Here is a 27,547-nt window from a genome sequence, read left to right on the forward strand (position 1 = left end):
CTGGGAACATACATCTCTGAATTACTTTTTTCCATAGTTTAAATATTGTAGTCTCAAAATCAATTTTTACACAGATATACCACACTCTCTTTATGAGTCATGGCAAAAGCTCTCTCGCACCATGATTTTAAACGGGCCAAGTGTACATCTACCCTGCAGAACGACGATACTTTCGCAGTCTTGGCTCAGGCTCCAGCTCACGCTGGGCAAGTGCCAGCCAGTAACCGGAGTCAAACCCTTCCAACAGCACCATCTAGTGAAAAAAAAAAAAAAAAAGATGAAATAAACACATGCAAATTTAAACAGTTTTCACTGCTTTCTGGTAACTCACAAAAGGCCAATTCTCCCCTAATCTCCCATTACAACTGCGTTTAGGTATCAAGGCTCTTTGCCTCGTGAAGTGTGGTGACAAGTAGAGAAAGATTCAACAGCTAATTGTAAGCTTTTTGTCTAAAATTGGAACGCCACTTGGAACGCCTATAAACTTTCCCTTGTTTAGTTTTCCAATGTCAAGCTTGCATTTTTCTTATTGTTATGAAAAATAAAAGCATTTTTAAATGCTTTAAAATTAGTGAAAACATAACCTCTTCTATTTTCTCTTCTGGTAGTGGGAGGTGATATTATAAGAAAAACAGCTCCAGAATAAAAAGGAAATAATATATACATATAATATCAATAATCTTTATAGATCTTATTTTCATATAGTTGTAATATCTTGTATAACTATATTATTGAGGGATGAAAGTCTTGTTCCTGAAAAAAGGGCACGCTCAGCTTCCATCTGTAACTTTAATGTAACCAGTCTCACTGGTTTCAAAAATATGACCTGCTGAAGTTGTGTAGGTGCTTACATCTTTCCCAAGGTCAGAGCAAAAAGCCTTGGTTACATGGAGGAAATAGAGCAGTTTAGCTCTTAGTTGTGAGTGTTTTAAAGGGTCTTGTTTGAATAGTTTTTCAGTCAGAAGGAAGAGGTTCTGTATTTTCCCAGCATGAATCTTCAATGCTATGCAACTCACAAGTGGGCCGTAGAAGGGATTCTGTAAAAACAGTAGTTTACAGATAACACGCACACACGTGTGCTTTTACAGTTATTCCAAGATGAACCAGATTTACAGTGCCCACCCAGTAAGCTCACCTCATCAGACTTGCTCCATGGGGCTGTTCAGCCCAGCATACCCACGCGCTAACTCTGAGCACTCGTTCCAGACATTCAGCACAATACAGTCATTTCTCGCATTTCCAGACCTATTGCTGCCTAAGCAAAACCTCCTCCCCACCCAAACACAAGAAGTCCACAAATCTCAGGTAGGCAAAATTTCAAAGCATGACACTGCACATTTGGTACCACTCCCTATCTAAGCCTTCTATTTGATGCACTACAAAGCATAATTCATTTAGAGAGAATTCTACCCTACACAGAAAATTACGTCTAAATAAAAGGCAATATGCTCTTGACAAATTTTCCCTTTGGAACACAGATCAGGAAAGGTGGACTCACCTGTATCATCTTCAAAAGAAAGAGTTAAAGCTCTCAAAGTGTTACTTTTATTGTTTTAATCTCACAGAGCACACACTCAGGCAGTTTCATGGAATGACTTGAGGTCTCAAACCCCAAATTCCACATGGTCGAAGGTTCCCTCCCTCTCAGAGTCCCAGTTAAGCCCAAGCAGACAAGCCTTCTTCAAGATTCCCATATTCCTCCTGGTAGGTAGTTGCTACACTGCTGCTCCTTTGAGGTTTCTCTCATTTAGTATTAGTTTTTTAATCAACTTGTTTGCCCTTCTTTGCTCACCTACAACGACAATGTTACTTACTCTCATTGTCTGGCTCCAAATTAAAATTATTCTTGTGGTATAACTAAAAGTGTCTCTATAAACACAAAAGAGAAAATAATTCCTACCATAAAGCAGTAGAAAGACAGTACTCTCCTGAGCTTTAATAAGTCTCCTTACATCACCACTTGCGTTGGAAGCTTGCACTGTGTTTTCTCTTGTTTTGCTTTTTAATCCCTATATGCTGCTACACTTTAATTCTTTCTTCACATTTTACAGTTTCTCTTCAACCAGTCATCAGTTATTAACTCTCTCCTTAAGAATTGTTACATCTAATTTTGACAGTGAAAGTAAAATTTTAAATAAGAACAGAATAGAAAATTTTACTGGGTAGACTAGTAAAAATCTAGGTAGACTAGATTCTGACATTTATATTTGTGTTGCAAGGTACCACCAAAACCAGATAGAGCAGAGAGCACGTTAGCCCATCTACTGCTTTGGACCAATGGATCACTGTAATCCCCTTAAGTTTCTTGAAAATTAACAGAGTTGATACTTTAAAAAAACAATATCAGAATATACCAATACTGAACAAACAACTGCTGAATTCCCAAGGAACATAAAGTGGATAAACACTACTAGTTGTGGATAAAAAAAACCCAACCAAACAAAAACCACCCCACTTAAATCTGTACAGAAAGAAAACTCCAAATCAGAAAAGATACTGGATGCAGAAATACACGTACAGACTCTCTTAGCTAGCAACTAATTATAACATTACACCTAAGAGTTCAAATATCTTACAAATTAGTTAAAATAATATACCAAGCATGAAGATACCTTAAAGAGAAATAGCATAATGGATGCTAAATTTAAATTCTTACAGTATTCATATTAGGTACAAAACCTTATGTCCTGGTTTCAGCAGGGATGGAGTTAGTCAGACATAGGCCGCCTTCTCCTCATAAACCATAACACCTTGGCATATCGACTAGATAAATTGACAAAATTTATTATAATTGATGGAGTTTTCAAATGAATTTTCCATGTTAATAATGATAACATACATAACAATGATAGCACTGGTGCACAGCTACAAGAACTATTTGAACAAACATTTAAATTGCTAGTTAGCATTTCCTCAATACAGTGACAGTATTTTCATAAGTCAAATAATTATGATTTATTTACAAATACAGAGAAATCAATGATTTAGCATGGCATACCCCAGCACTGAGGGACAACAGATTTATACTTTTTTTTGTATTTTTAAAATCATGTCTCTCCAACTTCAAAACTAAGGCTCTTGAATGAAATCTAAGCTAGCAGGACAGTAATACTCTTGGAACATTTTTTGATAGATCTCTGTTGCAGCACTAGTGTACTATAAACAAAAGCTAACTATGTTTTCTCTCCTGAAGTGAAAGTGCGTAAGACAGGTAGAGCCAGCTGCCTTAACTTTAAAGTCAATGAAAATACATGAGTTATCCACTTGTGTAAGAAAGCTGGATCTGACATCGACTAGGAAAAAAAGAACTTCCACTTACTTTTTTTCATCTGTATGGCCTCTGGTCTTCAGTATGACTGAAAAATTGATTAACCTGAGCAATATGAGCGATTCAAGCTTAATTAGAACAGCCTTGTCTTGTTGGACACAATGTAGATGCCCTCATTATAGACCATATAGGGTAAGATTTGGGATTTGGGCTACCATGACTTTTGGTATTTCTGTGGCTTGACAGACTCATTAAGGAAAAGCAGAAAAAGCCTCTTGTCTATTAAACCATAAGGAACATTCTGCTTGATACGGTATTAGCTCAGGAGATCAGAATTTGCACATTAAGAACAAAAGTGCATCAATCGCATTAACGTCCACATACATACCATCCAAAATAACGTCCCTGTAGCAAGAGCTGCATACTGCTCAATTGTAGAAAGCACACTGAAGATAAGGCATATCAGCACAATAAGGAAGCTGTAAATAAAAAAAAAAAAAAAAAAAATTAAAACAATGTAATGCAGTCTAGTGAAAACCTCAAAGGAGGACAGATAATGATTCCATTATGAATTATCTGTAAACACAGAACTGTCGCTGGCATTGGATTACCCTAAAACACAGCTGGTAACTTTTGAGTGATCCTGATTCATGTTGGACAGTTTAGTTCTCTTCAGACACTGAGGTTTTGGGTCAGACATTATCAAATGAAATCGCACAATAACATTAGCTTTAGCCTGCCTCTAAGACTTGCTGTTTCCAAGCCCCTCAGGAAAACAGCATTCCTTGTTCTTTCTCATTTTAAGGGCTACTATGGCTGAATCACCATCATACAACCCCTCAACACATTTCAAATATTTGCCTTTTTACTATTCCAAATTCTAATAAACTGCAAAGAGAAATCCCAACTAAGCCAGAGCTTAATAGGTTCTGTCTACAGTGTCTTTTATAAACAATCCTTATAAGGCCCCAGATAAATAAAATCCGACATTTGGCATCTGAAATACAACCTATGACTGATTCCATTTTTAAATAACAACATTTCAAAGCAACTATCAGAGAAAGAGTGGGAATTATAAGGATTTGTTCCCTGGTTTCCCCCTAAGACAAGCAATACTGATCCTTTGCACTTGACAGAAACTTCCTGCAAAATCCAGTAATTACATCACCTTTCCTCGTTACAGATCTCTAAAATGGTTAATCTTTTTTTTTTCCCTCAGAAAAACAACAACAAAAAATAATTCCCATAATGAATAAAACTGAACTCAAGAAGAAAAATATTAAAACAGGACATCAGTTCTGCAAATTGGCATGGTGCAGCTGAAGTAACCCAGAGCCTTTATCTTTTTTCACCTGCGTGAGAATGTGAATTTTTTGAAAGGCCAAGCACTCAAGAAAACAAAAATGTGTCAGTGTTGACATTATAAGCTAGATTGCCCAATGATCGCTTCAAAATACAGTGCATGTAAGTGTAATGCATACACATACACAATACATTACAAAATCAGGTAGCGGAAGTTTGTAGGTAATTAGGTACAAAAATCTAAATAGTAAGTGAAAACAAACTGAAGTTAATAGGAAAGAGATTATCAACACAAACACACGTATGAGAATATACTTTTACATAGACAAAGTATAAATATGTGGGTGTTTCCGATTTATCTCTAAAATCTTCTCATTTTACCTTGTATCTCTAGCTTTGACCATTCTTAAATAGAAGTAAAGTGTGCAGTCAAGGCAGGGGAACACAAAAATGAGCCGGTCATTTGAAACATAACATAAATGTTCCCCAAGTGTCCAGCCCTTCTATTTGCAATGTTCCCACAATCCCTTCAGACCGATACACGTGATGACATGAACATAAATGAGTTCAGTTACACGGAGGTAGCTAAGGGTCTCTGGTTAAAAAGTCTAACATACACGGAAGTACGAGTTCAAAGCAAACCATGAGTTGCATGGGATGGTGTAAGCTGTCTGAACACCCTTTGAGCAGTAACAATTAACACCTATTATATCCCTCAATAGTAGCAGACTGGTTAAAAGTGTAACCCAGCCAATACATGAAAGCACAAGAGGGCACCAAAGCAAAGACTATCGCATTTCTGTACTTTTCCTACACAAACACCACTAAAGACCACCTAAAAAGGATTAAAGACGAAAGTTTGTGTGCCTAAGTGACAGGAAGATAAACTTAGGGTAAATTGTTTGCCAAATCTCTTTGCTTGTTACTATTAGAGAAAGTGAAGGCTGACATAAGAACTCCATCAAGTGCCAGCCAGCACACTACTCACTTTTATGGGTTTTCATCCACATGAATCTGTTCCAGTCTTACTAATTTTATTTTTTTTTTCACCCCCAGAAAAAACTCTTGAAATTTACTGTTGTGCTCTTTCCAGGCTGAAGCATGAGACTCCTTCATACCCACAAATACACATTACCCCAAGTGAACCAAAGATGCTTGGTCAGATATTTCTGCTTCTCATCCATTTCTTTGGCATTAGAGAGAAGATGCCCACAAGCCCCACCAGAACAGTCATGTCAGTGGAGCACCACAGCTAAGCTACTAACCCTGTCACACTGGCGTCACTATTTTGCTTCTGAGACTAGATCATATGAAACAGAGGGTGAAAAACTAAGAGATTAAAAAAACCACATGGTCCTCCTCTGGCATTAGCCTGCTCTTCATTTCCTTCCAACACTCTGCTCTTACCCTGTTTTTATTTAAGTTCTAGTGGCTTCCTCCTCCACTTCTGGAGCATAATAAGGGAGTGAGGCACCAGGAAAATGGAAAACAGGAAAAGTTTGCCGCCTCTTATTTTTTTTTTTTTTTCGTTTGACAGCTACCTCCTCTCTCCAGTCAGAAGTGGAGCACAGATTCTCAGTTACTGCCTGCTTTCACTTGTTGACAGCAGACAGGTCCAAAGTAGCTAAATAGTTATGAATAACAGTTGCAAGGACAGACTGCCTCAAACTTGAATTTGCTCTATGTGAAAATCATCCTGGGGAAATTTAATGTCAAGCTTCAGAAAGTTTCTGCTACTCATGTGAGAGCTGTGATTTTTTTTCCCAAGTATTTTGAATGGAACTGAACTTGTGTGAAAAATCAAAGGTACAGCCCTGACAACAGAAGATAAAATTTCAAAGCCCCCTAGATAGTGTATTTTTTTTCAAAGCAAACGTTACAGTTTTCACATGCCCAAAATAACCTTATCACTCTCAATATCACTTCACTGTGAGCACTATTACTACATTTTCCCAAAAAAGTACTCACCTTGATACAGATACTAAGCATGTAAACTGTTCATCCAACCAGTTAACATCAGACAAACTAATGGGCAACTGAAACCAACCTTACAATAACAAGCAGTAGACAAATTACTAGTAGACAGGTTTATCAGTCGTGCTCTAATCAACCACGTAATTCCAGACAGCTAAGTTAAAAGAGCTTTGTTTCAGACAAGCTAAGCCTCACCTGCATGTCAAAGCTCTGTCGTCGGTGGAAAGACACTGCACGCTTTCAGGGAGCAATTTATATCCCACGTGAAATGAGTTACTGGGCAAAATGTTTAGTTGTTTCAACTGTGGAGCGGGTGAAGGCTCTAAACATGGATATTCAAACGAGGCAAACTGAATGTGGGCTACCCAGTGTACCTGCTGATCCCAAAACACTTATTAGGCTTCACAGAAGAGTCACTTGCTCTTCACTGGGGTGTAGCCAAGCTGCTTTACTGTAACATAACAAGGGGGAAAAGCATGTTACTTAGCCAGCCTTGCTTATCTGTCTCACAGGAAAAAACTAAACATACCTTAGCTCCCATATAATATCACTCAGGGACTTAAAGATCTAGGACAGATGAACAGTTTAATCAGTAGCATCAGCCTCTCTGATCAGCCACATTTTGCTAAGCATCCAGTCCTGTGCCAATTTCACCAGCTGTACATGGGGTAGCAGAACATTCACCACTGCATCCGCCCGGACACCTCTAGTACAGTACCTTTTTCCTCTAAAGCAGAGACAGACAGTAAAACACTAGAATTTCTTTATATCTAGCAGTCAGAAAAGACCTAGTCTCTTAGAAAGTACAGATCTCTTATCTCCCGAAACCTGCTGCTTGTTTACCCTCTGTGCACAAATGCGACCATCTTCAAGAAAGGAAGCACAGAGATGAGGAGTTCAGGCTCTCGTTAGCTCTGATCTGACTCTCCGATTGTGGGGCCAAGCAAACACCAGAGACGAGGCGATAGTGTGTGAAGTCTTTTTAGTGTCTGTCCCAGGTTACAGGGTATCATCTGCCTGCATGTAGATAAATCACAGATACTGCATCAGTGGATGCGCTCAAAAATACTCAGCTTTGTGGTTACCTCCCATCTATCAGTGCTACGTTTCTGATAAACAATGTCTGCATACAGCCCTCCGGTAACACTTCGAGCTCACGTACATCCATCCAAGCCTCCATACAGACTTGGGATGTATGTCCACGCTATATTACCCATTAAAGAGAAAAGCACATACATAGACAGAGCTGTATTTATACTTACGTGAGAAGGTGTGTGCACAGACGTACGTACGTTGGCAAAGATAATAAATAACAAAGTTTGGCTTACTCCATGAAGTCAGCCAGACCATTTAGATACTTTTCTTTTGTCTCAAACAGGTTTGAGAAGTCAGAGTGTTTCCAGGAAAGACTTATATATCTGACAGGTAAAGACAACCTGCTAGATATGCACTATGTTTAGCAATATATAGGAAAAATATAGGGAATACATTAAGAGCTAAGGGTGGATGTAATTGTTTCTGACTATTCTGGGATATATATTGAATTTCAGAACAGATACAGACTGAGGCCTTTTTCACTGACCTCAGTGGCAGCAGCAGAACCTTGACATATTACAGGCAGCTCTCAGTACTTTGCAGCTTCCAGCCCTGAGCTGCTGCTTTTTTTTTCTGTATTTAACTATGGTTTTAGAATATTAGCATGTCTTTTTTTTGTGGCTTGAAACAACGTGTGGAATGATCAAAGGAACAATCAACCATTTACTGAGAGATAACAATGCTCATTTAGTAAATGTCACAGGTAGGAGAACTGATAAAGGTTTGTAAAATATGTCTAGTGATATGACGTGGAACGTTTGAAGAAAAAGGGTGCATGAGACAAGCTGGAAGTACTTGCTCACCAGATTAATAAAGTCTCATGCATGTGCAGCCATCATCATCAAAACTAGTATTAAAATGGGGGTAGATTTTATTCCTTCTTGCAGTGTTTCTTACATATTCTCAGTGGAGTCTTTCCACGAACTGGAAAAGGTTGGCATTAGGCCCTAAATTAAGCTGAAACCTCCAAAACATTTAACAGATGAGAAAAGAGATGCAAAATTCAGCTCAATTTATATAAACTCAAATTGAGTTCTGACCCTCCACAAAGACAGCCATTTTTTCCTTATTCAATGCCACATAAGAGCTGGCTTAAGTCTGCTCTTTACCTTCAAAGAACTTGTATTCATTATAGCTATCAATCTTGAAGGTATTCAAATATCAATGCTCTTGCACACAGGGAAATACTATTTTAGCTTATAACTGCTGGATCTATGCCCTTTTTTTTGGCATAAGGTTAAAGACTAGTTGTAGTTCATCCTCTCTGTCTGCTGGAAAAAGTGACTGACACTAAAAAGAAATACTCTGTAACTAAATAAAAAACACATTTTGGGTCCTTCTATGTCTTCGGTAACACTCTGCTTAAGCGTCCTTTTTGAAATTCTGTCTGCACCTTACTTGTGGGCAACTGGATTGTCTTTCTTTGAGCATGCAGCTTTGTTCAGTCACATGCACGACCAACCACCAACCGTGCAACTTCCTCACCAACCTTGTAAGTCGGGTTGAGTTTGTTTTTTTGTTTTGTGGAATTTTGTTTTTTTACAGAGCAAAAAAAAAAAAAATTACCATTTAGCTTTTAACTGTGATAGGTTTCACTGGTAAACAAAGTTTAACCTCCTTTAAGCATGCAGCTTTAGAAGAACTGGAAGTATGACATTGAGAATGAACGACACGAGTGCACAGACTAAATATGGGCAGATTCTTATCTTGATCATCATAATTTGTGAATTATAATGCTACTGTATATCCAGTTCATGTTACTTCATTAAAACATATGACAGCATTATTATTTCATCTTTCATCTCCATGGCTTACACATACTGACACTTACTTTTCAGATTGTGAACACAAAGGTCAATGGTATCATAAAGGGACATTTTCACATAGCTTTCCAGTCAACAAAAAAGGCTATTTTCTTCTAAGGATCCGTCTTGTGTTTTTCTAGTTTGTTTTTGAGGCAGGGGAAGGAAGGAGGGGTACAGCCCCTTCCCATCTTCGAGCCTCTCTCCAACATGAGGATGCCCAGCAGAAGGGGAAGTAGACTTGCATTCAGGCAGAGAAGCATGATTCCCTCCAGGAACTGGCTCCAACGGCTTCCTGTACAACACACGCTTCCCCTCTGTTATGTCCTACACAGGTCAAGCTAGTAGATAGATCACTGTTCTCAGTTGTCACTTGCCATCAAAAAACCTTCAAGAGACAAAGTGCGAATGCTCTGTTTGTGTTAGCATAGGTCTATCAGATGGAGCTTCCTGTTAATACGTATTTGTTTCAACTGTAAGGCGAAGTACGGTTGGTGCTTCCTGAAGGAAACAATGGCATAATTTTTAACCAGCTCCTTGACTCCTTGTCAAAGAAATACTGTCTTCTAGCTCCCATGTGAGAAAGCAGTTTTATTGTACAAGAAAGATCATATATAATACAGGGTAATCTGATACTAAGAAAAACAAGTTAGCTATACAGCTGATAAGCAAGACTTCTCACACTTACGTGGCTCTTCTGGGACATTAGAGTCTGTAAAAATAATTTAAATTACGGGCAGCGTACCAAAGCACAAAGCACACAATGAATCAAAAGTCATTTAGGATATAGCACCAGAATTATTGCAGGAAAGGACTTTAAGGTCTTGGCAAAGGGTATGATTGCAGTAGAAGTGCAAACCAGACGTCAAGATGCTTCAAGAGGAAAGGTTAACTGCTTAGAAAAAGCAATGTTATTGCATCCTGCAACGAGGTACTGGTTCCTTCAAGAATAGGCATGGTTGAATAGGAAAAAGATGATAAGTACTGTGTAAGAAACTGGAAAAAGTATATTCTACATTTACAACACGTGCATGACCCAAGAGATGTGAACCACTGGACAGCAGAAGCTTCATCGCGGCTCCTCAGATGGTTCATAATGAGCTTCCAATGTGCCTGATCATTAACATGAAGCCCCAAGATAGCAATATGACAGCCATGGAAGGAGTAAGTGCACATACACAATGGGAAAAGGATGTCACCCAATGCTACAAATCAAAAGAATTTTTGCAGTTCTTTTCACATGCACCTCAGACTTAGCAAGAGAAATATGTCATTAGTGCTCTTACTTGAAGACTAGAAAAGTCCAATGAATATACTGTAAAACAATGAAAGATTTTTCTCTTATTCTTGCGGTTTGATGAAACACTACAAAGCAGGAGAGAAAATGCAATTTTCACAGTTTATTTTGCTTGGAATATCTCGTCCTTACTTTTTGTCAGTTTAAAATACCATTAGGAAACTGTGTGCTGCCCTCATCCTGTCAGTTCCTCATTCAGGTTTGCCCAAGTCCTGTAGCAGCCCATCATTGAAAGCAAAACCCATCACCCAGCAGCATGTTCCAGAAGACATTCACTGCTCATCGCCTGCAGCTCTAACACACTGCCCTTCTCAAGGTGAGCAACAATGCCAAATTCAGCCTATACTTGATTTAAGCACACAAGCAAGCATAAGCAGAGCTGAACTAAGACTTTTCAGCTGCCCAGGCCAAGCAACTTGGTGGTGACTCCACCAGCAAGAGAAGAGGTAGCATCCCTCAAATGGCCCTCAAAGGATTCGAGACTAAATCACCCTCACACTGTGCTGCAGGCAGGGTGAGGGGGTGGACATCTGCCTTATTTTACACAATAGGCAGATTTAGGCAAAACCAAACATGGGTTGCAAACAAGGGCTTAGGTCAATACACCAGTTGCAAGCCACCACTGAAAGCAAATGGTTTGTTCTTATTGCAATAGAGGACTTTCCTTTTTATTAGCCAATTCTGGATAAGTTTGCATTTTAATGAGAGGGGAAAAAAAGATAGGAGAGGTATGTTCTAGAAACTGAGTGCCACACTACCAGTAAAACTTGTTTTCTAGGTGGAGATTTATACAATTTGAGGGCTGACTACATCCTTCTTCCATTTAGTATCCAAATATTAAGAGAAAAGTACTAATAACTCTCAGACTTTGTAAAAATCTGAAAAATCACCAAGCCTAAACTATTGGTCTGCTTTGCTGTTATCAAACCTGAAGTAAATAAATCTTTCTAAATAAAATACTTAAGTTTTTTTAAAAAATAAACTTCAAATTACTTTCCTTAAATACACAATATTTCTTTTAAAATGCAACAATATTTACTCCTAATGGCTTCTCTTGTTTGGGCTGACCAGACACTATTTTGATAGCTTCATCTGACAAGGCATTTTCAAGAGCTGTATATATTACCCTTCTTTCTTTTGCCTATTTACTTTCATCGTAGCAGTACTTTCCCTCTCCAATTAAAGATCAAAGAACATTGTATTATGCCTCCCTAAATGAGATGCATCTTACAATACTGCAGGAAAACTAGACTCCGTCAGCTTCATAGCTCACAGAATTGCTTAGTAACCAGCTTCTGGATGTTGCACGTAGCGAAGTAAGAACGCTATCCTACCCCAAAGTAGTAAAACAAGGCAGAAGAAAGGACATATTAACTCCATACCTAAGAAGAGATACATCATCCAACAATGTTCTACAATTGATTTATGAGTGCATGTAAACTTGTATATTAATTTTATTGCAGTACAAATCAGGACCTATACTTTTATATGTTCTATAAAGAAACGCCCTTTTTTTTTTTTTTTTTTAAATAAAGAAACACATTGCTATCTCATTGAAAAACCTCCACAACAAGAAAATGATATTGACATTTCTGGCAGCATCCTTTATCTTTAGTCACGAATAGAGTGGAAGAGTGATAGAGACTAAAAAAATCACAGACAGATAAATATTCAAATGGGGAAGAAGTAATCATACTTTGAGCTACTGACCTGGATAGATGCTTAATTTGTTTTATGCCAAATATCACAAAAGTGATACCAGACCTGAGCAGCTCTGGCCTACCCCCTCCCCTGATCCCCCAAACACCTTTCCACGCTCCTTTCTCCTGAAACAACCGTGTCTGAAAGGCACTTTCATCAGTGCTGGCCAGTCAGAGGAAGACCGTGAGAAAGATCTGAAGCTGGGATAAGTACTCCTACTGCTGTTTCCATTATGATCCTCTGCTTTAATTACTTATAGGTACAGTTGACAGATGCTTTCACAGATATCAGTATCGTTGCCTTCTTTTGAGCCTTTTCACATTCTGTTCTCTGCTGTACGTTTCTAGGAGTGTTGGGGGCAGGAAGATGGAACCCTTAATGTATCCCAGCTTAGAAACAAGGAAGAGAAGCTACATGACAGGTTAACATTCCTAAGGTGAAAGCAGAGGAATTCAGCAGATATTTCCATTTCCAGAGAGGAGAAAAGTGTCTGCTGAAGGCAAGATGTAATTCTTGGAAGCTGTGGCAACTTGACTTTCTTAGTTTGCTTTGAGCATAATGGAAATTTCAAGTGCCCCTGAAGGAAAAGAATGAAAAGAGTTCAGAAAGTGACAGGCAGCTTTTACATTTACAGCTACAGAATCTTTCTCTAAATACAAAAATCTCCACAAATATGTGCCATGACATACAGAAATGCACAAAACTCCTTTTTCCTCAAAAAAGTCTAAACAGATTAAATTCTCAAAATGCAATCCATGCTATGCTTAAAAAAGCTTTAGCTTTGTGCCCTCGTCACATAGTAGATAATTATCCTAATCCTTTTCAGCCTGGAAAACTATTTCCATCATTCCACCCATCAAGTTAGCTGTTTGTGGAAATTCCAATTGTCTATCACTGGGCTAAAAATTCTGCTTTATCATTTGAACTTGCATTAAAACCATTGAAGACTTTCTTGAAAAAAAATTTATTTTACCCTTTCAGAAATAAATCTTGCAAATCTACACAACGTCCCCACTGACACTGGCGTATTTGTTAATATCATACACTTTATGAGCAGTAATATAAGATAATACAGTCATCCACAGATGAAACTGAAGCAAAACAAGTCTGGCTGTATCAAATAAAAAAGTATTTTCCTGAAAGTGCAAAAATGGCACGACCTGGGTCAATTGTTTTTCTTAACTGCCATCACTAATCATTTGTAATCCAATCACAGGTTGGCAGTGTCAGCCTATGAGAAAATCTAAAGTTCAGTGTGAAATTATAAGCAATTTAGTACTTCAGTGTACCTGCAGCATTCCTCCAACAGCAATCACCTATTTGCTGATGTACTGCAGTAGCTGTGGTGTCGTAACAACAGCAAGCTGAATACACAAGTGAAGACAGATTCACAGAGAAAAGTAGCATCTTTTAAAACTAATTGATAAAGGTGGAAGAAAATTAGGCAAAATCAAGTATTAAATGGAAGACTCACTTGACTGTGAGCTTGTCTGTCTTTTCCAGCCATACTTGCCAGACAATGTACTGAACAGGAAAAAAAAAGGATTAAATTCTAATAGGATACTAAAGGGAAACAATAAAATTAAGAAAGATTAAAAAAAAAAATCTTATGCCCCAAAGAAAACAAAGTAACATTAAAAGAAAATTGTTCAAGAAAATTTTTTATCGGTTCCAAGGTCTGTATCCCAGTGACATTACAAGGTGATTTAGCATCCAAAATACTTAAGCTTCAAAATGGTATTTCAAATGTGTCCACTCAACTGCCAAAGAACTTCCTCATCAGAGAAGTTAAGATTAAGTAATCAAAGGTGTGAGATGCTCCTATTCAGGAATACAGTGGCTCTACAAGGGGTAAGAAAAAAAAAAAAAAAAAAATCTATTAACTGGACACACAACACTGCTGTGCTCGCAGTAATGGCCTCACTGCTGAAGCTGCCAGACACACGCTTCATCATCCCTCTCCCACAAATTTTCCTGTAGTTGGAGTTCTAAAAGACTTGCCGCCCACTGTAATGATCAGAAAGTTTGGTTATAAAATGCATATTTTATAATATAAATATTAGTATATTCATTTAGACTGTTTTCCAGCACCAATTAAAAGTGTACTTACTGTAACATTATACAAGAGAAATACATCAGCATGTGTATACCTAATGCCATTGCCAGCTTCAGCTGCCCAAGCATCATGCTTTCACTCTAAAAACCATGAGGCATTTAAACACTTCTGGGAGTTGTCTTTTGATGCTGCAGAAGAAACCCTATTTATTTTGTAGCGAAATCTCAACTTCTCTGTCACGTAACTTCAGGAGAAAGGATTTATCAAAATTAATTAGTGAAAAAAAGACCTGAGAAATGGTAACATTTTGTGGCGCATCTGAAGACGGGGCACAGCTTTAGGAGGGGAAAGCAATTACAGTCCCTTTAAAGTCAGGGGACACCACCTTATCTCCATAGGGAGCTGGCAAATATTTTGCTATATGTATAGATGTTTTATTTTTCACTTGTAAATGAGACCTCAGATTCAGAATTTCAATGGATAGCTTTTATGTATTTTCTTAAGATTCCAAACTTCTGGACCTCCACAGTAGTGGAAAAGGTCAGGGCACTCATGTAGACCAGCTGCTTGGGCTATCCATCATACTAGCCACAAGGCAATCAAAGTAATAGAGCAAAAAAAAAGCCTTGGATGGAAACTCTCTCTGAAGTCTGTTATGCTATTCCGTCTCTAAACTTAAAAATTCCTGCTGCATCATTTTAAGGCAATGATTTGACACTATCTTTTAACATACAGTTAGTCTCATCTAAATTCAACTGGACGTGGAGTGCTTGACTAAACACTTGCTCAAATTGGACTTCACTCAGGGCAGATTCCAGCTCAAAAGCATATCTTCACCGGAAACAGCAGGAGAGCTTAGCTATGAAATTTAGTTTACAATTATTCATTTAGTTTATGATTATTAAGACCTTCTGATATTTCTCACAATTCTGATATATCATTGCAAGACCTTATGAGGAAGCAAGAGTACAGTGCATGAGAAAGCACACTGCATAGTCTCCTATTTCAATGTTAACACAGACATAAAATTATTTTTATTACAGCTCTAAGGCTTTCAAACTATACATAGCAAGTGCTTGCTAACAGCATGGAATATATCAGAAAATAATGTGATAGAAGTCAGAAAAAGGCAAGAGATTTGAATTATTTGACAGACAAATTGACTTGAATAATAAATTAAATTCCAGTTAAATTAACTTTTCAATGTCATGGAGGAAAGCATGCAGTACATCTGCAACACTGAGACATCAAAAATATTAAACTACTCAAATTCAGGACTAAAAAACTCCATCTCATTTAAGCTTTATAAATATCAGAATTGTTAGGGCATTAAACCATAGTGCGTATTATTTCAATTCCTGCACACTTCTTTCTAAAGTGCCAATGTTTCTAAGTATGTACTTAGTTTTATATGTGGTCCTCTGTGATGAATAATAAACACAAACACAAACTTGTAATACATAAAGCTAAATAGGGGGTCGCAAGCCTTTATGAGAGGCAGACCTAGAAGAGCTCTCCCCAGGAAGTCACTGTTTCATGGCTAAACTACCAGGAAACGTAAAATCATGATTTTCTGACAAAGTTCAGTGTCCTTGAGATTAAGCTGCCATTTCAAGTGCACATTTAGAAAATGTCAGTAAAATGTATTGCTATGATCTGCCAACATATTAAGAACATCCAATTGAATAACACAGGACCTCATGGTAAAATTATGCTTTAAGATACTATTCTTTGCCCTGAAACACTAGACGTTTTAAACGAATACAGACAACATTACAGCAGCATCCAAAACCCTAAGAAAACTGTAGGGTCAAGTTCACCCACCTGTGTGATGCTGCAGTAGATGCACATCCTTGTGCATAACTGGCTACCAGTCACAATATTCAACAAGATGCTCTCCGGCAGCCATTCACTTCATGCTATCTATGAATTCTACCTGTTTACTTTTCAGTCATGGGAATTTATTGTTTAGAACTACATCCTGCAGATTCTGGTGGCAATGAACTGAGGAGAAAAAAGCAGAGATGAAAACTAAAGAAACACGGTACCATAGAATCACCCATTAAGAGCACCGAACTTTCTGTTTTGCTTTTTAACAAACAGAAAATTGTATGATTATAATGAAAGCTATTAAAAGTAGCCTAATATTTTGAAAGCACTTCTGTAAGTGCATCGCAATTAAACCATTACACTGCATATGCATCAAGCAACCCATAAAATTTTTCCATGTAAGGATCAGATTTCCATGTATGTTCACCATCCAGGAGCTCAGCCAGGATTCTTTTGAATGGATTTTCAAATTAAAGCACTGATCTTTTTTGAACATGGAGTTCCAGTTACAGACACTAATTGGTTTGACCACTGTTGTGGTTTTGTTTAGTGAGGGGGGGCCTAAGGTGGTAGCTTCTGTAGGAAACTGCTAGAAGTCGCTCCCCTTTGTTCAATGGACTCGGCCAGGCCTAGGGCGGACCCGCTGCTGGCCAAGGCCGAGCCGATTGGTAGCAGAATGTCTCGTGATAACGCCTCTGCAATTACATATTTAAAAAGGGGAAAACAGAAAAAAAAAAAAAAAAAAGAGAGGAGAAGATGTGAAGAAGCTGAGCAGGGGCAGAGGCGCAGAGGGGGAGACACAGGCCTCATGGGCCTTGCAGGCCTCACCCTCTGGCCTCTTCCCAGGCGGCCGACTGGGCCCAAATCGGTCTGGCCTGGCTGCAAGAAGTGGAGAGGAGATGAGAAGTGAATAAGATGTAAAAAAGATCCTGAGAGGCATCTGCCAGCCTGTTGTGAGGAACGGCTGCAGACGCCAAGGTCAGTGAAGAAGGAGGGGGAGGAGTAATGTGGCTCCTGGCCAAGATTCCCCTGCAGCCTGTGGTGATGACCATGGTGGAGCAGGTTGTCCCCCTGCAGCCCATGGAGGTCCACGGAGGAGCAGAAATCCACCTGCAGCCCATGGAGGACCCCACATCGGGGGAGGTGGATGCCTGAAGGCGGCTGTGGCCTGTGGAGGGCCCGCTGGGACAGCCCTTCTGAAGAGACTGCACCCCGTGGAAGAGATGACCCATGCCGGAGCAGTTTCACGAAGGACTGTGGCATATGGGTGGGACCCCAAAACAGAGCAGGGGAGGAATGTGAGGAGTTCTTCCCCCGACCATGAAGCAGCGGCATAAAACAACGTATGATGAACTGACTGCAACCCCCATTCCCTCTTCCCCCCTGTGCCGCTCGGGAGGGGAAGGTGGTAGAGATAATGTTAAGCCCAGGAAGAGGGAGGGGTGGGGGAGGTTATCTTGTTCTCTGTCTCATTCTCCTGCTGTTTGTAGTAATAAATGAATAGTTTTCCCCAAGTCGAGTCTGTTTTGCCCGTAACGGTAACTTTAAGGATTTCTCCCTGTCCTTATCTCAAACCTCGAGCCGTTTTTCCTTATATTATCTCTCCCTATTCTCTCGGAGGGTGGGGGAAGTGAGAGAGAGACTGCGTAGCCTGGTCCTGATCGGGGCTGAACTACGACAACCACTCCAGTGAATTTAATAAACTACAAAGTTAGTCAAGTAGAGGATTCAGGATCCTTATTCTATGCTAATTGATAAATTTTACAATAACTAAGAGGAGGTTAAAACTACAATATTCAGGACAGACTAGTCTCAAGACAAAAAAAAAAAAAAGAAAGTTACAGAGGATAAAACCAGTTGACCTGCAGTTTTAGGGCAAGATTTACTTTTTATTTCCAAATTATTTTAGCAACAGGCTTGCCCAGATTAAAGCACAACTTCATTTTTAATAGAACTTTTTCAGAACAGGCTAAGAAAGTCCTATAGAGTTCAGAACTCCAGACCAGACCATGAAGACTTTGGGGGATTTTTTTAAAGCTTAAGTTGTACCATGCTTCATTTCCTTGAAGTCCACTGAACTGACTGGAGACAGAGGAGTTAGTCTTGCTGTTTGTCAATGTCAAAACCCAACCTGCAAGACTTAATATTGTTTTTAAAGACGGAAAGCACTTCAAAAGTTGGAGAAGGCTGAGGAACACCAGCAATGCCAAACAGCATTAGAAGAAAAATCAGTAGCACAATGTAAGCCTGAAGGACAGGGTTTGATTACGGACATTATTGAAATGGCACCTGTGCCATTGGAGAATACTTTTCTACGCAGTTTCACCTTCGTAAGTACAAACAAAAGCATTGTTCTACTTAGAAAGTCTTTGGCAGTAGATTTAGGAAAATAACAAAGTATCTCTAATGTGCATAGCACATAACATTTGTTTCATAATCTGATGGAGCAAAATTAATTTCTTGACCAGCCGACAGGATATGCTTAATTAAAAAAAAAAAAAAAAAGTGTAAGGGAACTTTCTTCGTCTATGTACTCCTTTTTTTCTTCTCCTGGGCAGATTCCTACTCTAAGCAGTCTACGTGCGACTACCACATGAAGCGACACTGAATGCCAGAATCTGGACACCAGTGCAAGCCCCTGGCTTTTACATTTCTTAGATATTGTTTATTTTTTTTAATACTTCTTAGATAAATACAGTAGATGGTGACATAGATTTTGATCATGTGCTGCTCAAAGGGCCATAACTCTTAAAAACATAAGTAAACAAATAAATACCAACTTCCCATGCCCAAGGTGTCTTTCCCCATAAAACAATCACATCTAGAAAAAAGTTATTACAATTGGTCTCAAAAAAAAAAAAAAGAACCTAAGGACAACTAATGCATAAACTTCACATTTCCAGATTTCTTTTTACATACTGTTTCCCATTACTCAACAAATACCAAAAGAAAATCACGGTACCACAAGATACCCTAATGAATTCTGTTGATGTGAACTCTTAACTGGGAAGGAGGGGGCAATTTCACATCGTCCATCTCTGATAGGGATTTATGGGAGAACACGATTTTGTAATAAAAGTATATTCTTTTCAGTAGAATTCTGGCTCCAGACTCTCATTTAAGCTCAGAAAAAAACTAGCACTACAGGTAAAGAAATAAGTGGAGCACATAAAAATATTTATGTTTGAGCACTGAAGTCACAAAAGTCTCTCTGCAACAGACTTTAACAGAAAAAAATACAATTATTCTGAACAGTGAGAAGCTCCTTTGCCTGAAATAACAATCCTTGAACTTTTAGAAGTGATCCATGAAGTTTTGTGCCTTGCTCAAGTTGACACAGAGACACGTTTCTCATTGACCTCAGCCACTTAAGCGTATGTTAAAATAATATTATCACTCCCACAGTAAAGAAGACTTCCAGAAACAGGCTCATTTTTAACCAAGAAAAGTCACCTGTTTGAAAGATTTCTTTTTTTTTTTTTCTGAGACTGACTCCTTTACATAAGGCAAATTGTCGGATGAACCTCTGCTGTTCCCTGTCATGATTAAGAGGTAGGAGCCCAGGAACAGGTTGGAGATGGAAAGCGTTAGAAGTTGAACATTCATAAGAGCTGGGGGAAAAACGGTTCTGTGAAGAAAGAGATAAAGTCTGTCGCAGGGATGGGAGAAGGAAGCTCCTGAGGGAGGCCCCAGCACAGCAGCAGGGTCTCTCAGAAGAGCTCATGGGCAACCAGTGCCACTGCCAGCAGGTTCCTGCCCCCACTGCCAAGGAGAGCTGAGGTCCCAGCACCAGTCTGGTCTGCTGGTACTTGATGCATTTGAGAAGGCACCCTTGTTTTATTAAAATGAGTGAAAGCTTTATTTTATTTATGCATTTATTTTTTAAGAACATAAAATAATACACAAAACTAAAGCTGGTAAAAGTAATCATCACTTGCATGGACATTCACTTTTTAAACTTAAATTTTCTATACAAATTGTTTCTATTTTTTATCCTTTCCTTTTTGTAGGTTAGACAATAAAATAGCAGACATTAATTGTAAGAAAAAAAGCCTTTTCCTCTCCCTTTTTTTTTTCCATAAAAAAATGGAAATTGTACATTTCAGAGAAAAATGAGAATTATCTACAGTAAGTTTTCTTTTGCAACAAATGCTTTTATATTGAAGTGTTTTTCAGTGGATATCCTGATCCTGCCCTTCATAAGCCACTAAATATTATTTCAATGTGACAAAAATCACGTCGTTACAGCACTGCACAGCTTTTCAAAAGCTTCTTGCATTGTCATTAAAAAACTTCAGATCATGGTAGAAAGTATTTAAGGCAGACATTTTCCAGTAATAACAGGTCAGGAGGGTACTGCACATATTTCATTACATGTCACCACTCAAACACTTCCAAGGTTAGTTGTGTCAAAGCCCTCTTAAGAAACTTAGGAATGGTTTCTCCTACAAGAGCATCTAAAAGGCACACAGCTCAAAAGCAATGCATTCTGGTTAAAAATCACTGCATTCTGAAACAGGACTTTCAGGTCTCTCATGAAAATGTCTTCCTTAAATCTATTCCTTCAGAAAATTAGTTTCATTAATCACAGCAGAAAACCAAACTGGCTTTCCTCTATGTTCAGGAAGGCATGCTTGGCCCGAGCACAGCTGTGCTGATTAATGAACTTGCTGTCTAAGAAAATAAAAAGATTAAAAAGAAATAAGTTTTAAATTTTTCTTTTTTTTTTTTTCCTTTTTTTTTTTTTTTTTTTTCTTAATTTTAATGTGACCATGGGAGAAAAAGCAGCAGATGTGAGCATACTGTCTGGTTCATCTCCTATATATCATTTAGGCAGACGTGTCTGTTACAGGGTACAAAACGAATACTGTACAGAGGCAATTGCAGCACTGCACCAGCAAAAACACTGTCCATAAAAAGTCTTTAGACATCTTGGAAAGTTTCTTTTTTTTTTTGTTGAGGGGTATTTTTTTTTTATGTTTATTCAACCCGGTATTCTTGTTTACATTATAGCCACCACCACTTGTTGCTGCATCATTAGTAGGCTTGAATGACAATTTTGTTTTCACCATTAACAATCAGCCTGTAGTTCATTAAAAGTGGAAAACCTATTCATACTGCCATCTACAGCTCACCTCTTTCTGCAGTAAACATACACACACACACACTGATTATAGAGAACCTCAGAGCTACCAAAGTAATTAACATAAATTGAAGATGGCCATCTTTTCCACGCTTTGCAATATACACTGTGACAAGACAGGTCTATTTGTAGGTGAATTAATTTATGTTAAGAGATCTCCCATCCTATGGTCTTCCCTACTCAGTATTTTGTAGAAGTTCAGTAGTATCTAGTTCTCTTACTTTACCTTTTCCTAAAATTCTACCACCTTCTTATTTGCCAGCTATCAACTAGTCATGCGTTAAAGTCTGATACTCCAAAAATATGTTAAAAACCAAGAAATTAAAGTTCTGCATAACTTCTACTCCAATATGCTTCCCGATCTCGGGTAGTTTCCTTGCTCTTACAGACTGACCTTTACTGCAAGCATACTACATACTATACATTGCAAGTTCACAGGCAACAAGCACATTCTTTGGTCAGGTTAACTCGGGGCAGGTGGGCGGGCAGAGAAAGGACGCTAGCTACTTCCTAAGTGCGTACAAACTTCCACAGCTGTGACTAGGTAGGAATTACTGTCTTCATTCGCTAGCAAACAAAAATGTACAGTAGAGAGATTAATTGACTTGCACAAGGTCATACAGCAAGTCTAATGCAGAGCCGAAGATAGATCCCCAAGGACCCAGCTTCTAACAGCGAGTTTCACACCGTTAAATTTCCACATGCTGGCTGGGCCAGCTCTTGGCACCAAAGAAACCAGCAGGCAGGGGGAGAGCAGCCACCTGTCTTTGCCCACTGTGGCTTACACTCAAGTTAGCACGGCCCAGCCATTCAGTACTTCCAGTGCAAGCACCATCAAGCCTGGGCACCAGTGCTGCAGATGTTTCTTGCCTGCTCAGCAGGGAGAAAGGCAACTGCATTCACCCAAGTCCAGCACACCCACCAGCTTGCTGGCCATCTACCCTGATGTGGATGATGAGCACCCTGCTGGGTCAGTAATGTCAAGGGGGAAGCCTGAAGAATTGGGACAACCCTCAAGAAAGGCCCTGACCCAGTCCTTATGCATCCCTGATATTCTCCTCTCCTTGTCTTCTAGGGAAGGGCTCCAAAATTGGGAGGACAACCCTTGCATTCCCCCTCACCAAAGGGGAGACATCCCACTTGGGGGTGGGGGCATGGAGAATGTGGGGGCAGAAGACTGAAACTGCTTTGGTCACACCAAAGGTTCCCACCCTCATTTTTAACATCCATCTCTCTATTTTCCTTTCTTACAATGAACACCACTGATGCTCCTCACAATGTAACATTTATTATCGGCTGTGGTTTCCCATCAGAAACTGTTTAACTACTTTGTCATGACAGCTAGGAAGAAACTTGACAAGCTATGTAGGTGTTTAAGTAGTAAGAAATTTGCATCTTTTGGAGGAGGCTTACAGAGAGTCACTCATGGGGAGAAAGTATTTGCTTGATCATTGCACTCAAAGGAACAAAAGCAAAAGTTGGCAAGAGTACCTAAGCTGCCCTTCTGACCTTGAGAAAGTGATACAGGCTGGATAAGCTGAAGGCCTTAAACACCAAACTCATGTAGCTTATATTTGAGACAAATGGAAAGGGAGAGACAGCTGGTAATCCTAACAGAACAGTGAAAGGCCAAAACAACCTGCCTAAAAGAAAAAAAAAAAAAAAAAAAAAAAAGAAGAAGAGGAAAAAAGTGCTTTATAGCAGCATCAAGTATGTTTACAAGCAGAGCAAGGCTCCATTTGCCAAAGATAAAACAAAGTAGTAACTCAAATACAAGAGGATATTAACTTAGATGAGTTTTATGTGCCAAAAGGGACACATAACGCCGTATCTCTCCTTGCATATTATGTTAGCAAATGCCCAAGAGATAGATGTATGCAAGGACTTAAGAATCTCTGTTGAAGATAAAACCTCATGTTACAAGCTTGAGTATTAGGGAATAATCCTGTCAATATCTGGGAAGACAACTGTGCAGCACTGTAGCCAGGCGATTTTTGCTTACTAAATATTTTGTTATTTAGCTAACAAAGGGCTGAAACACCCCATTCTCTGAAGAAGCCTTTTCCATTCCATTAACCTCCTGAATAGCAAGGGTGTGTTAATGTTGCACACGCACTAGGGAAATCCACCATTCGATCCAGGGTTCTGTGCGAGCAAGGACGAGATCTCTGCTTACACAGAGATGAAGACTCCCACCACTGCAGTAAGCACAGACACAGATCCCTTTGCACCACTCAGCCTCTGCAGCAAGACAAGTTCTTGAGTGAGCCTTCTGTATTGGGATAAATTCATTTCTACCTACTATAAAGCAGCCAGCATGTGGTGGGGTTTTCATTTGCTTTTTTTTTTTTTTTTTTTAAACCTGCATGACCTTTGAAATGTTATGAGGGACAAACCTTCCAGGATTTCTTTCTGGCCTTGCTAACACTGTAACAGGTTGTGGAAGGATGCAAGGAGGAAATGAGCGTTTGAGCAGCAGTCAAGCCCATCAGAGTTACAGAGCGCCAAGATCTTCAAAGTTGTATCAGGTACACAAGAAATCAAGGGCTGGTGTGAAATATGTGAATGGCATTTTGCTTCAAGTAAATGACAGGAAGATGTGCATTTTCTGATCTCTAATCCAAAGTGATACAAACACAGATTTAGCAGTATTTGTGCACATCATAAAGAGAGAGAGAGAGTGGCTGACCTGCAATCATTTCAGTGTATGACAACACAGCATTCTAACTTGTTACAAGGTCACTCAGTGCCCATACAGAATAATTAGCCACTGTTTTGTCTTCACTCAGAATTAAGTTTAAGGCTTATATTCATTGTGTGGGTAAGGACAGAACTAAAGCAGGATTAAAGACTTTAGCCATGCCACTTGTTCTATTAAGATTAAGCTTTGTAGGAAATTACTGTATACTTCTAAAATCATAGTTCAAGTTATGTTAAAGTCAACTTGTCAGTTCCATGAACCAGCATTTATGGATTAGTGTCCCAAGTCAAAACTTTACATGCCTCCAGTCTAAAAGGTGAAAGACAGCTTGGCCGCTGGAGCTGCACAGAGCCTGAAAGGGAAACCACAGCATACCCATATGCAGGCACACATTTATATTTTATATCGCATTTCCTTTAGAAGCTGAAGGATTACCTTACTCTCTGAAATTGCAGAATGTTCTTAAAGTTTTATCTCTTGTGTTCTATTGTCACATCACCCTGAACACACTTGGTATCACCCATCTTGGAAACTACACAGGGTCAGGCCCAGTTACTGCTTGGACGGGAGATAGCTTGCAAATACTAGGTGTCATAGGCTCCCCAAACTTGGCTGGAGTTGACACTTGGATGCAATGTCAAGGGCATCCAGAAGAGCTGCTTCTGCTATGTTATAGTAGTAAAAGACTAAACAAGGGAAATAAGGGCTTATTGCTGAATGGAGTGGGTGATTCTGTGGCAGCAGAGACAGATAAGGCTAAGGCACTCAATGCCCTCTTTGCCTCAGTCTCCACCAGCAAGGTCTCCCTGACCTCTCTGCTTAGATGCAAGGTTCAAGGAGGAGATAAACTACCAGGAAGAAATCACGATCGAGTTCAGGATGACTTGAGAGAACTCATCCTATGCAAGGCCATGGGACCAGACATGTTGTGTCTGAGGGTGCTGAGAGCATGGACTACGTGACTGTGACTCGTTGCTCTGTGGGTAACAGAGGTGGGGTAAAGAGTCCCATGAGAACTGGAGAAAGGTAAGTGTTGCACTCATCTTCAAAACAGTCAAAAAGGAATATAGCAGAGACTTTACGCAACAGTTAGAGTTGAAAAAGTCACAGCCTACACCACTCTTTTCACTGTCCTGCTGTAGCTAAGACTGCCACAAACTGTAAGCACTCTGGAAATTCATCCTCAAAAGCTATATCCACACAGACACAAGGGCAAGAAGCCAGCAATGGAGCAATCAGGAAAAAGGAAATCCCTTGCATCACAAGATTCATCTGCCTGAAACCATCTGGAAATTGACTCTTCAGGATATAAAGTTCACAGCATACTTTCTAAAGAAATCCAAGCAAAAAAGATTCACAAGTTTCCTGGGCTTTGACCCAGAATAGACTCAAACATCCTTCTCTGGTTTGATAAAGTTTAGAGGAAGATATAAGTGAGAGGTAAAAATTTTCCATGCTAAGACAGACAGCCCCTTCCTCATCCTTCTCCAACCAGCCCCACTTAATCTACTTATTTCCAGGAGGATTAAATCCTGTTGTTTTATATGTCTGGGGTGATATGGTGAACAACAGAACCCAAAAATCAGGGAGAAAGATGCAACAGCTACTCCTTTCAAATCATAGGTTTGGAGGAATACTATGAGTAACTTACCAGCTTATCAGCCAGCACACAATCAGGAAGACTGTCTGTGTAGAGCAAGACTGCTGGCATTTTGCAACTTCCAACCTTTTTTAGCATGAAAGATGCAGAGGATTAATGGTGCCAGACTGGTGATGCTAGTTGAGTCCCACAAAATCCTAAAAATCTTTTCCCGTAAGTTTTGGAAGTTGGAAAAGTGACCGTTGTTTCCACCAGCAGAGAAATCCTGGCATGAATGAGTCCATTAGATTTAGTGTAAGAATAAAGCTATTGGTGCTTTTACCTTTGCTCACAAGCCTAAGACAAATAGAGCAGGAAGTGACAGTCACTCCCGAGTTCTTCCTCTGTGAAACAGTATTTGTCAGCTCTCATAGGGACCAGAAAATAAAAAATATGCATTAATTTTGTAGGAAATGGCTTGATATTTTTCTTAAGAAAACGGCAACCCATCGCAATAGCTGCTACACTGAAGTTCAGGAGTTAAAACACAAACTAACAAAAAGTTTAAAAAAGTATGCTTAAAGATTAAAATTCACTTCAGACCAGAGGAAATGGAGTCAGCACAACGTACCGTAACAAGCAGTCCTCACAAAGTGCCTTGAGGGTAAACAGGAGAGACCTGTCAGGTAGCATGCAGGGGTTAAAAAAAAATTGCAGTAAGAATTTCCTAATTAGCAGTTATTCTTCCAGAGAAGATCACCATGGTGTACTGTCAGGTCACAAATGTTCAAACACATGCTCCTTCAGCAGCAGAAGTCAACAAAATGTCTGAAATGGTAGGCTTCCAGGGACTGCCTTTGTCATCTTCTGAGGTGCCCCACTATACACCGTGACTAAATCCTACCCAAGAGATTCGGGGCATTTTCCAAAAAGCTGTGGGATCTGAATCCTGTCTCTCTTGTTACTTTAGGGAGAAATGGTTGGTGATAATTTTCTTTTCTCCCTCTCCCATTTTCTAGTCTTCTAAACTCACTTTTTTCTCTTTTCCTCCTGCTCTGCCACTGCTACAAAGGGAACAAGCAAGCATGCCAAAGTGACAAATTGAAAATATTTCTCATGGCCCACATTCAGTAATTTTAAAAATAAAGAGAGAAGCAGAAATTTTCAGAAATTGAATGTTCAACAGGGAGGATGTTTGGAGGTTTGCAGGGTGTTTTGAATTTTAATTCTCTCTCTAACAGCATTTTTTAGTTAGGAAGTCTTAAAGGCAATTAAAAAAAAAAAAGCAGATACAGTCCAAGGAGATGTCCTCAAATCTGCATTGTTTGGTATCTCTGGAAACAATATCCAGCATATCTGGAGCAATTAATGAAACTTTTGAGCAACCAAAAATAATTCATTTAGTCTTGGCTCTGACACGTGCTGTTGTTTATTTAGTCTCTCTAGGTAAATTAACTTCATTGCACTTCTGATTCTAGGTGAAATAGATAACCAAATGCTCAAATTCATTAGTTCAAAGTGAGTTCTTTTACAGAATTAATCAGCTACAAAGACACTGCGCACGCAGGGGGTACACACAGATACACCACAGTCACAGCCTGAAAAAGTCAGCAACCATGGGTTACTCCACTGAATACCGATAGCGGTAGTAGGCTCTTGGGTCTGCAGATGCAAATGGCAAATAGCTCAGGGCACACCATACTTACAGAGGACAAAGAGAAAAAACCCTCCAAGCCCACAGAGCAGTAAAACGTAAGAGTATGTCTGTTTGCAGAATGCCACACCTATTTATTCCTCCC

At 39.3% G+C, this 27,547-nt stretch overlaps 1 protein-coding gene across 2 annotated transcripts in view; it reads right to left on the reverse strand.

Moving 5' to 3' along the window:
- KCNQ1 (potassium voltage-gated channel subfamily Q member 1) overlaps positions 1 to 27,547 on the reverse strand; it is a 356,182-nt gene that overhangs the window by 301,204 nt on the left and 27,431 nt on the right. For both annotated transcript variants that reach the window (XM_086748738.1, XM_086748737.1), the window contains exon 2: positions 3,657 to 3,747. In XM_086748738.1, coding sequence (XP_086604864.1) covers positions 3,657 to 3,747 — 91 coding nt within the window. The remainder of the gene's footprint in view (positions 1 to 3,656; positions 3,748 to 27,547) is intronic.

The sequence above is a fragment of the Chlamydotis macqueenii genome, chromosome 5 (genome assembly GCF_036417535.1).
Source record: "Chlamydotis macqueenii isolate bChlMac1 chromosome 5, bChlMac1.mat, whole genome shotgun sequence".
Classification (NCBI taxonomy): Eukaryota; Metazoa; Chordata; class Aves; order Otidiformes; family Otididae; genus Chlamydotis; species Chlamydotis macqueenii.